Source organism: Protopterus annectens, chromosome 10.part0, assembly GCF_019279795.1.
Source record: "Protopterus annectens isolate FY-2018-M chromosome 10.part0, PAN1.0, whole genome shotgun sequence".
Classification (NCBI taxonomy): domain Eukaryota; kingdom Metazoa; phylum Chordata; order Ceratodontiformes; family Protopteridae; genus Protopterus; species Protopterus annectens.
Window position 1 is genome coordinate 1,767,562,866 of NC_056744.1, and position 12,328 is coordinate 1,767,575,193.

Below are 12,328 nucleotides of genomic sequence, written 5' to 3' on the forward strand. Positions count from 1 at the left end.
TAGGATATTGTTGCCCCTGGTGGGGGTGTGGATAAGTTGATCTAAGGCATTGGAGTTTATGAATTCCAGAAAGCGTTGCACTAAGGAGTTGGTACATGAGTAGTTTTCCCAGTTAATGGTGGGGTAGTTGAAGTCGCCCATTATTAGGGTGTTTGGTTGAACCCTAATATTTTCCAGTACATCAAGAAAAGAGGAGTGGGAATCCTGGGGCATGGTGGGGGATCTGTAGCAAGCTACAATTTGGATTGCAGTATTGCCCATAGTTAGTTGCACTTGCATAACCTCGGATGCATTATGCTGAGCAACTAGCCTGGAGGTGTGGATATTCTTAATTAATATGGACACACCTACACCTTTGGTGTTTCGGTCTAGGTTACATGGCCGAAAAGTGTGGCATGAGTTATAGCCTGGTAGTGCAGGGGTGCTCTCTGGAGCCTTGAACCAGGTCTCAGTCACTGCACAGATAGCGATGTTCTCCATTTTAAGGAGTGCCTCGAGTGAGTGCATTTTGAAATTTAGACTTCTAGCATTGAGGAGCATTACCCTCAGTTTTGGCTTGCCTGTTCCTGTTATGGTGGTGAATTTGTTATTTGTGGAGTATATGTAATATATTAATTGTCTCCCAATGTGTGCTGAATTTGATATGGTTGGTTTGTTTCAGTAGACACAAATACGGAAGAGATGATCCAGAAAGAGAAGGACCAAAATGCACAGAGTGACCTCTGTTCAGAATTGAAGGACTCAGCTAGAGCAGCTAAGTCTGTTTTAAAATCCCTTCTGCATTATTACTCAGAAATTACAACTTAACTAGGGATTAAATTAGCTAAAAATATGAATGATATAATAAATTTAATTATAACAATTGCTTATCTTCTATTAGAAATCTTACACTTAAATGGAAAAAACTTATGTTTTCAATGGAAGAGAGACTCATGATTATTGAAATGTTCATTTTACCTAAAATACTTTATTTTATACAATCCACGTCATTAACACATCCCAAAACATTAATAAAATAATTCAACTCAATGGTTCAGAAGTTTTTGTGGTTTCCAGAAAACCAAGAGTAGCTTTTATACATCATATGAGGGACTGGTCCTCAGGATGAATATCACAATTTTCAGCTAAATGGAAAATATTTCAAGTTCTTTGTTTTAACATGTTAGCATTATCTAATTCTGATAAACTGTTAGTTTTAAACAATCCATTTATTTGGGTTTTAAAAATCATTTTATTCTGAATAAACTTCCAAAAAAACTTTCCTTATGACATGTCATCCCTATTGAAGGAATTTCAAAATTTTATCTTTAGAAATATAAATTATAAAACATGGATATTTATCTTGTTTCCTATTGCTTACACAAAAAATAAATATTATTCATACCTCAATTTCTTCTAACACGATTTTGCTTAAAGATAAGAATCTCATTAATTGGTCTCAGATCTTCGCTGGGATGAACTAACTTCATTACAATATATAACAATTAGATATGATTTAAATAAAGATTAAAGGTTACGACTACAATCATATAGACAATTTATGATTGATAAAATTAATTCATTTTCACTAAGCACAGGATCATCTGTTCTCAAATTAATACATTTTTTGGTCATGCTTACTCAACAGAGCTCATCCAGTGAATGTAAACTTTCAAAATTCTATAGAGTAATCAAAGGTGAAACTGAATGTGATTTAGGCAACTATTAGAGTTATTTCTCCATAATAAATAATAATCCTTCTGATGATGATAAGAAAATAATATTGGAATCATCTAAGTTGACTACCTCTTCGCTCAGATGGAGATTGTTTTCTTGGAAATTTACGTAAAGGGTTTTCTACACACCCCATAAATTGGAACAGATTGGAAGAAAAGGGTATTATGTTAGAGATTTAAAATGGATACCAGATGGAGTGGACAAAATACAGAGATCTGAGGTACTCCACAAGTGACCATCCTCCTTAACCAGTTTATCCCCTAACTTCCTGTATCCTAACTGAGAGCCAGAGGGCTCGCACTTTTTCGCTTGTATTCAACTCAGCACAGCTCCTCGTGGTGTCCTGCAGAGTTCTACAAGCAGCAGAGAGCAAAAGAGTGACTTTTTCCTGATTTAAGTATTTTTTTCTGGCTTTTTGATTATTTACTGCTTAGCGACTGCATTTTCGCCTGTTTATACAGCTCTGCATTCTATTTAAACTGTTTTTGTGTTGATTAACTGTTTTGCACTTTTAAAAAAGTTATTTGTTGCTTAATTTTACCTGTAGGCTAACACACTCAAGTGCGCTAGCCATTTAAAAGCATTTATAGCATTTGCTGTCTGTTTTTCCTCTGCTTTCTGCAAAAAAAAAAAAATAAATAAATAAATAAATAAATAATCTTGTTTTCCCGCCTTACTGAACTAGAATAGTCCAGTCTTCAGAGTTTGCTGATCTCTGGGCTTTGGCTTGGTTCCTGTGCTATTCCATATCCTTATTTGGATAAAGGGAAGCTTCTTTGTTCACCAGTGGGAGTGGGGAGCACTGAGCAGCCTATTTGTCCCTAGAGCAGTGGTTCCAGCCAGAAGCTTGTAGTCTATTGGCCATTTTGAGTCAATTCCTAGCTCTTTTCAACCCCCTGCTATAAAGCCCGCTTTAGCGCACTTTTGCGTGATTTAGCGCGGAGTTGCCCATAGAGCACCATCGGGCAGCGCCGGTTAAACAAGGTTAAACTATTTCTGGCTCCGTAAAGTCTGCTCTTCAATTTTTCCCTTAGAACTTCTCTACTTGCAATCTAAACAGTCTATTCTCTATCTCAAAAGCTCAGCACATGCTTCTAAAGCATTTTTATATAGGTAAAGTACTTATATACAAAACAAAGTACTACATTAGCCTAGAATCCCCTTGAGTACCCATTTCCCTATAGGTCCCTTCTGACTCAGTTACACAGAAAACTTTTTCACTTTTTCTAGCATGTCGAAGGGTCAGTTGCTAGCGTCCTCTCCTGTTCAGCTGGTGAATCTGGGCATCTTGAGGCAGTGTTACAATTGCCTCATGTACACAGACAACCCACTCCTTCTCCCACAAAACACAAATACATGTGAGAGATGCAACTATATAGCCAAACTGGAGGCTGAGCTCTCTCAACTCAGGACTGGCAAGACCAGACAGGAGGAGAAGGAAACAACCCACACCACAAACCCAGTTTCACATAGAACTATCACAACTGCAAAACAAACACATAAACACACAAAGACATACTCGGAGGCACTGATCAAAAATCTACCAAAACTACAGAGGCCTCCAAAGCAGACACCCAAGCAACTGCCATCTCAAGACATAAGACATGCAACACATAGTTCTCAAAGTCAGTGTGCTAAACAGTCATAGCCCTTAAGGCCAAACACAATGCCAGACACACTTGTTATAGGTGACTCCATAGTCAGACACACTGACGTCCCACTCACCAGACTGAACAAGGAAAAGATCACAGTAAGCCGCCTGTCAGGCGCTAGAATCCGCCACATAACACAAGCACTCAGGTCACTCCACAGCAAGTACAAGTATGACTCAGTCATTGTCCATGCCGTGTGAGCGACCTGAGACGCACCTCCCTGGACTACATGAAAAGAGACATAGAGGAGCTCTCAGATTATGTAGCCCAGGCGGTATGACCCTGACCCTGAGCAGTATCCTACCCTCACCAAGAATGATGCCACAATACAGAGACAAAATGATCAGCTTTAATAATTGGCTTAATTACTGGTGTCATTCTAAGGGGATCAATGTCTGTCTGCCTGAGATGACATGCTTGACAAGCCACGCTGCTTAAGGGACGGCTTGCACCTGTCACCCTGGGCTTCCGGATATTGGCAAAGGCTCTGCCACCCCATAGTGCCTTTTTTAGGCAAGGCTCAAATGATAAACCTACCGCCCTAGAAAACAAAAATGGAGAAAAACTAAGGGTAATACTGCTCAATGCCAGAAGTCTAAACCTCAAGATGCGCCCTCAAGCCCTCCTCAGTATGGAGAACATCGATGTCTGTGCTGTGACTGAAACCTGGTTCAAGGCTCCTGAGAGCACCCCAGCACTATCAGGTTTTACCTCATATCATGCGTTCCGGCCTCAAAATCTGGACCGAACCACAAAAGGAGGGGGAGTATCCATATTCATAAAGGATACCCACACCTCCAGGTTAGTGGCAATGCATGAAGCATAGGAGACCATCCAGGTGCAATTAACCATAGGTAAAACTGCCCTACAGTTTGTAGCATGCTACAGACCACCTTCTCAAACTCAGGAAACCCACACAGCCTTCCTGAAGACACTGGAGAGTATGAATGTCTCTCCAAACAACATCATATTGGGTGACTTCAACTACCCAAACATAGACTGGGAACATTACTCAAGCCCCAACACCCTAGCCCAAAGGTTCCTGGAGTTCATAAACTCAAATGCTATGGAACAACTAGTGACCATTCCCACAAGAGGAGAAAATATACTAGACCTGATCATCACAAACATGGGGACAAAATGCTCCACACGGAAGTATATCCCTCATTGGTGAGATCAGACCATAAATTAATCTCATTGGAGATCCACATCCCGCCCCCACCCCAGCAAAAAGACCACAGTGAAGAACTTCTCAAAAGCAAACTTCACACTTCTTAAGACTGGAGTGGTATCCTTCAAGGCCCCCCCGAGCCAGTGGAAACCACAACCCACGCTGCTGAAACCCTTACAAATGCCTTCTACGAGCACCTCCAGGAATGTATGGATCAAGCAATCCCTAATAAAATCAAGACCCTTTCCACCAAAGGCAGGCACCCGGTCTGGTGGACCCCAGCCATAAACAAACTCTACAACAAGAGGAGAAAGCTACTACATGACAGAGCAAAATCCCTAAAAGGGAAGGCATCTCTGATCAATGCTAGCAAAAAACTACGATCACTCATAAAATCATCCAAGGCCAACTTTGAGAGAAAAATCGCTAATGACACAAAAGACAATCATAAGGCCTTCTTTAGCTATGTTAGAAACCTGGTGGAAACTCCCAGATATGCTCAGAATTAGTCCAAAATGATAAAAAAAATCACTGAACCCACAGACATTGCCAACATACTGGCAGACAGGTTCAGTGCAAATTTCTCCCCCCCCTCCCCCCCAAAAGGAGAAATATCTATCCCAGCAGAGTCTAGCCTCCCAAACATCTCAGATGCCCAGGTGAGAGCTGCTCTCTCTAAAGCAAAAAACACAGCATCAATGGGACCGGACGGTGTCCCCGGCTGTGTGCTACACAAACTCAATGAGGAATTAACCCACACATAAGGCTGCTGTTTAATCTTAGCCTTACTACAGGATACGTACCCAAAGAATGGCGTACGGCAACTGTGGTCCCACTCCACAAAAGCGGTGCTTCTACGGACCTTGGAAATTACCGCCCCATAAGCTTGACGAGCCTTGCCTGCAAAGCTATGGAAAGGATCATAATGGAACTCATAAAGACATTGGGGACCTACAGACTCTGGATCCTACCCAATTTGGCTTTGTCAAGGGCAGATCCTGCCTCTTGAACTTGGTCGACTTTTTCGAAACAGTCACTAAGGCCATTGATGAGGGTAAGGCAGTTCACACAGCCTACCTTGACCTAGCAAAACCGTTCGACACAATACCCCACTCGGGCATCATAGAAAAGCTCACCAGCTTAGATGTAAACCCATATGTCACAAGATGGGTTGCAAACTGGCTCAAGGACAGAACACACAGGGTTAGAGTTGCTGGTGCCATGTCAGACTCTAAGCGGGTCACGAGTGTCCCACAGGGCTCAGTCCTGGGCCCCCTCTTGTTCGGCATTTATTTTTCTGAAGTGCAGGCAAACATAGGGGGATTGTGGCTGACAAAATTTGCAGATGACTACAAACTGGGCACCATAATTGACACTCCATCAGACACAGACATCCTCCAGAGAGGTCTCATAGAAATGGATAACTGGTGCCAGAGCCATGGCCTTAAGCTAAATGCCAAAAAATGTATAGTCATACCCTTTGGGAAAAACAAGGCAACCCCTAATTACCACATAGGTGGTAATCCATTAAACATGGAAGAAGTTATCAGGGACCTGGGGACCCAAGTTGACAGTAACCTCTCTTTTGACACTCACATTGCCAAAGTGGTTAGGAAGACCTTCTACATTGCCCACCTGATCATGAAGGATTCACATCCAGATCAGGAGAGGTCATTGTACCCCTGTACTCTTCACTTATCAGACCAATGATTGAGTACAACGCCCCATTCGGAATGTACCTTACCCGACACCTGCAGCAGTTGGAAAGACTCCAAAAGTTCCTCACCAAAAGGATAAAGGGGCTCAAACATATGTCATACGATGCCCGACTGAAGAAACTCCAGCTCTATTCAGTCTCATACCATCTGCTCAGAGGTGATCTGTGCCTGACAGACAAGGCCATGTCCAACCCGGAATTAATGGACATGCTCCACCTCAAAAAATCCAAATCCACCAGAGCCACGAGAGCAAGAGACTTAAACCTCAACACGGATATAAATAGGACGTGCTGGAGGGACAGATTCATCACCCAGAGACTCCCTACACTATGGAACAGAATCCCAGTCCATGTGAGGCAGAGCCCCTCACTGACTCTGTTCAAGAGAAATCTTGACGAGTGGATGGGAGATCGTAGGTTTACCCCGGGAATCATCTTTGTGTCACTGCTGGACAGAGGCACAGCAAACTAATGGGTATAGTATTCTCATCCTAAGGGGTGGTGAAAGCCACACACACTCTGGCTAGGCTTATAAATGCCCTAGGGCAGATAGCCTAGTATGAACCTATGAACCTATGAACATAACATAGAGGTTTATGGCTACATCCATGAGTTTGTTTGCAATATTCAAGTGAGGTATTATATCAAATGACTTAGCCAGGTGAAGGTAGGCAGTGTGGAACATTTTGCCCTCACCCATTGTCCTGATGACCCTCTCAGAGACAAAACATTTTGAGTAGGCTGATCTTCTCTTGATGAAACCAAACTGTGTTGGATCCAGTGTTTGAAGATTATCTTTGTCCTTATTTACCATTTCTACGATTATTCTTTCCACTGTTTTTTTGTATGAGACTACTCAGAATTTTTGGATTTTAACTCCTATGGTGTGCTTATATCCACCTTGTGTAAAGGGATGACATGCAGTTCTCCATTAGCTTAGTACAAAGTCTTTCTGGATTCTGTGGTTAAATAATGTCTCCAGTGGTCCTGATAAGTCATGTTTCAGGCATTTTAGGATGCATTCCTATGATATTATCTGGGCTTATTGGTGCAGTATTTTTGGCTTTAGAAGGTGCATGCAACACCTGCTCCCAAGTGATAAATGGGAGGAAGATGTTTGATGGTATTTGCTGGGGGGCAAACAGGGAAGGGGGGTAAAACCAAAGCTGAATTGGCCGGCCAGGAATTTTGCTATATCTTATGGCACTCCATGTAAGCAGTTCCCTTTATAATCAGTTCTTCATATTGCTGTGTGTTCCTTTTAATGTTTCAGACATAGCTAAAGAAAGCCTTGTGGTTGCCCTTTGCCTGGGAAACTATTGTTATCTCAAATTTGGTTTTAGTAGATTTCATTTGACCTCTTAGTTGTTTAGATTGATGACCGTGTTTTTATCATGCTGGGCATAGTCTCTCCTAATCTTGGATGTTACTTTTTTCCTTTTGTTGTATAAGCTGCTTATGATTAGATTCCACTAGGGTAGTTTTTTTTTTTTGAGTGAACTCCAAGCTTATTTGTACTGGGCACAGCTGTCTCTATGCATTTATTGAAATGATTGTACAGTTTTTCTATGAACACTTCTGTATGGGCAGCTGTATTCCTTGGGAGGGCTTGACTTTTGGAACATACTTTTGGCCAATGATCAACTAAGAGAATTCTTAGGACCAAAATGTCAGTTTTTATATAGACGTGGCAAAACATTGGGTGCTCTGTTCTTTCACTATAAGAACAAGGAAAGTGGGGGAGCCATTTACAAACAAATGACCATGGCTGGAGACCAACTTTTGGGTACCTTTCCATGGGGACATTGTGGATCCTGTCAACAAGTTAGTAAACTTAAACAATTTACTAGTGCAAATACAAGTAGAGTTTATGATTCCAAAGTTTTTGGAAACTGTAGCAGTAGTTGGGTTATCTATTTGGCCACCTGCCAGTGTTCTGCCTTTTATGTTGATCAAAGTTCTCGTTCATTGAGAACCCATGAATGAGCACAAGAGGGACATCAAAACAAAAAAGAGAGCAATGCCCTCTATAGACATACCCTCAAGCATCATAATGCCAAATTCATGTTCATGATCATAGATTGAATTACTGGAGACAGAAGTAACTTACAAGGTTGGCACAGCATCCTCAATCATAAAGAAAAGTATTGAATCATTAACCTTGGGGCACTATTTTCCCCTGGTCTTAATGGTCATCTGTGAACTGCTATAAACATATGCAGGATATTTTTTAAGGATGTTGTGCAATGTGAACAAGCTTCCTGACTTTACGTATATTTTTGGAAATGTATTTTGTGTATACCACATGATGTCATTTATACTATTTCACATATACCATATTTTTGCTTGGTATAAATATTTAAAGATTATTATTGGTAGTCCAGGAATTATCTGACCAGCAGGTTCAATGGATATGAGTGTAGACACATCTTTATATTGCAAAAATTTTTATGTATATAGTCTTACCTAGACAATTATCTATGTACTTATACTTCAAACAGCAATATATATATCTATTATGTTTACACATTATATTTTTATATATTATTGTTAATTATACTGGAGCTTAATTACTTAGACTAACTTTGTTTATTTATGTATAGACCAACTAGATGTATACTTCAATTAATTAACATATGGTATATGCATCATATCAAATGTATATATTTTTTGGTTTAATTATATTTTTGGTTTAAAGAATATTGGTATGCCTTGTCACTACATAGTATCAACCTGTTGTTATCCGAATTTCTCTTATCCTGTTTACAATATAGTGTAATTTTAAATGTGTGAATTATTTTGAGTGGGAACATACCATGTGTCCCATTGGTTGGGGTAGAGTATAAATATTCATTACCTGCCTGTATGCAACATTGACTTTTTCACTGAAGAAGGTTGTTTTTGAAACCGGTTTGAACAAGAAGTTATGTGTTTCATCAATAAAATACTTCAATTTTTCCTTTTTTTGGAGTCCAGTGTTTGAGTATCACATTTGCTGGCCATTGGTGTTTGTTCTTGAATGGTTGGGCCGTGCATACCATATGAGTAAAGCATAGAGTTCAGGGCTTGACTTTTTGGCATGTTATCACTAAGTAGTAGGAAGTCTGCCTTAGAAAAGTTCCTAAATATTATGGGGTTAGCCCTGTGAGATATATACTACACCTAACTGGCACTGGGATATACAGACAAATTTTCTCTTTTTCTTTTGTACAATAAATTATTCACAGAAATTCCTTTAGGAGAGGCCAGAGGATTAGGATCATGTAATGCATGATGTTATTTTGTCAGACTATTTTCCATACACACACCTTTCTCTGATATGCTTCTCTTAATCAAGCAACACCCAGACCATACACGTACTTGTTTTTCATGGGCCTAAGAAATTTGATATGCTTATAATTGAGTACTATACAGGCTGATGTTCTCAAACCCAGGATCCAGTGATAGGTTTCATAATGTGATTTATGTTTACATTCAGGACCCCTGCCATGTAATACTGGTATAAATATTTGAATTAATTAAAGCTCCTGAGTTCAAGTCCAGTTGTTGATTTTCCTGGCTTAAGTCAACTCTTACTCATCCTGCAACAAACAAATTTGAATGCAGGGTATATACAATATACTAATCCACTCCAATGAGTGCTGAATTTGATATGGTTGGTTTATTTCTGTAGACACAAACACGGAAGAGATGATCCAGAAAGAGAAGGAGCAAAATGCACAGGGTGACCCCTGTTTAGAAATGAAGGACTCAGCTAGAGCAGGTAAGTCTGTTTTAAAATCCCATCTGCGTTATTACTCAGAATTTACAACTTATCTAAAGATTATTTTAGCTAACAATATGAATGATATAATAAATTTAATTATAACAATTGCTTATCTTTTATTAGAAATCTTATAGTTAAATGGAAAAAAACTTCTGTTTACAATGGAAGAGACTCATGATTATTGAAATGATCATTTTACCTAAAATACTTTATATTATACAATCCACGTCATTAACACATCCAAAAACATTAATAAAAGAATTCAACTCAATGGTTCAGACGTTTTTGTGGTTTCCAAAAAAAGCAAGAGTAGCTTTTATACATCATATGAGGGGCTGGTCCTTAGGAGGAATAAGTTTCCCTGATATAGAAATATATTCTATTTCTTCTGTGATGAAAACATTTTCTTTTTTAATCAATGAACAATTTTCAGCTAAATGGAAAACATTTTGAGTTCTTTTGTTTAACATGTTAGCATTATCTAATTCTGATAAGCTGTTAGTTTTAAACAATCCATTTATTTGGGTTTTAAAAATCATTTTATTATGAATAAACTTCCAAAAAACATTCCTTATGACATGCCACTCATATAGAAGCAATTTCAAAAGTTTATCTTAAGAAATATAAATTATAAAACGTGGATATTTATCCGATTTCCTATTGCTTACACAAAAAATATTATTCCTACCTCAATCTCTTCTAATACGATTTTGCTTAAAGATTAGAATCTCATCTATTGGTCTCAGTTCTTTGCTGGGATGAACTAACTTCATTAGAATATCTAACAATTATATATGATTTAAATAAATATTCAAGGTTACCACTACAATCATATAGACAATTTATGATTGATAAAATTAATTCATTTCCACTAAGCACAGAATCATCTGTTCTCAAATTAATACATGTTTTGGTCATACTTACTCAACAGAGCTCATTCAGTGAATGTACTTTCAAAGTTCTATAGAGTAATCAAGGGTGGAACGGAATGTAATTTAGGTAACTATTAGAATTATTTCTCCTTAATAAATAATAATACTTCTGTTGATGATAAAAAATTATATTGGAATCATCTAAGTTGACTACCTTTTTGCTCAGATGGAGATTGTTTTCTTGGAAATTTACGTAAAGGGTTTTCTACACACCCCATACATTGGAACAGATTGGAAGAAAGGGGTATTATGTTGGAGATGTAAAATGGATACCAGATGGAGTGGACAAAATACAAAGATCTGAGTGACTCCACAAGTGACCATCCTCTTTAACCAGTTTATCCCCTAACGTCCTGTATCCGAACTGAGAGCCAGAGGGGTCCCCATTACATAACATAGAGGTTTATGGCTACATCCATGAGTTTGTTTACAATATTTGAGTGGGGTATTTATATCAAATGACTTAGCCAGGTGACGGTAGGCAGTATGGAACATTTTGCCCTCACCCATTCTTCTGATGACCCTCTCAGAGATGCTCAACATGCTGAGTAGGCTGATCTTCTCTTGATGAAACAATACTGTGTTGGATCCAGTGTTTGAAAATTAACTATGTCCTTATTTACCATTTCTATGATTATTCTTTCCAGTGTTTTTTGTATGAGACTACTCAGAATTTTGGGATTTTAACTCCTATGGTGTGCTTATGTCCACCTTGTGTAAATGGATGACATGCAGTTCTCCATTAGCTTAGTACAAAGTCTTTCGGGAGGCTGTGGTTAAACAATGTCTCCAGTAGTCCTGATAGGTTGTGTTTCAGGCTTTTTAGGATGCATTCCTATGACATTATCTGGGCCTATTGTTGCAGTATTTTTGGCTTTAGAGGGGGCATGAAACTTCTGCTCCCTAGTAATAGATGGAAGGAAGATGTTTGATGGTATTTGCTAGGGGGCAAACAAGGAAGGGGGTTAAAACCAAAGCTGAATTTGACTGCCAGCAGTTTTACTATATCTTATGGCTTTCCATGTAAGCAGTTCCTTTTATAATCAGTTCTCACATTGCTGTGTGTTCCTTTTAATGTTTCAGACATAGCTAAAGAAAGCCTTGTGGTTGCCCTTTGCCTGTGAAACTGTCATTATCTCAAATTTGGCTTTAGTAGATTTCATTTGACCTCTTAGTTGTTTAGATTGATGACAGTGTCTTTATCATGCTGGGCATAGCCTCTCCTAATCTTGGATGTCACTTTTTTCCATTTGTTGTATAAGCTGCTTATTATTAGATTACATCAGGGTGGCTTGTTTTTTGAGTGAACTCCAAGCTTAATTGTGCTAGGTACAGCTGTCTCTATGCATTTATTGAAATGATTGTACAGTTTTT

The 12,328-nt window shown here is 39.0% G+C and overlaps 1 protein-coding gene across 1 annotated transcript in view; it reads left to right on the forward strand.

Annotated features, from left to right (window-relative positions):
* LOC122814481 (myb-like protein X) overlaps positions 1–12,328 on the forward strand; it is a 79,944-nt gene that overhangs the window by 47,253 nt on the left and 20,363 nt on the right. Inside the window, exon 2 of the mRNA XM_044087058.1 lies at positions 9,930–10,019. Coding sequence (XP_043942993.1) covers positions 9,930–10,019 — 90 coding nt within the window. The remainder of the gene's footprint in view (positions 1–9,929; positions 10,020–12,328) is intronic.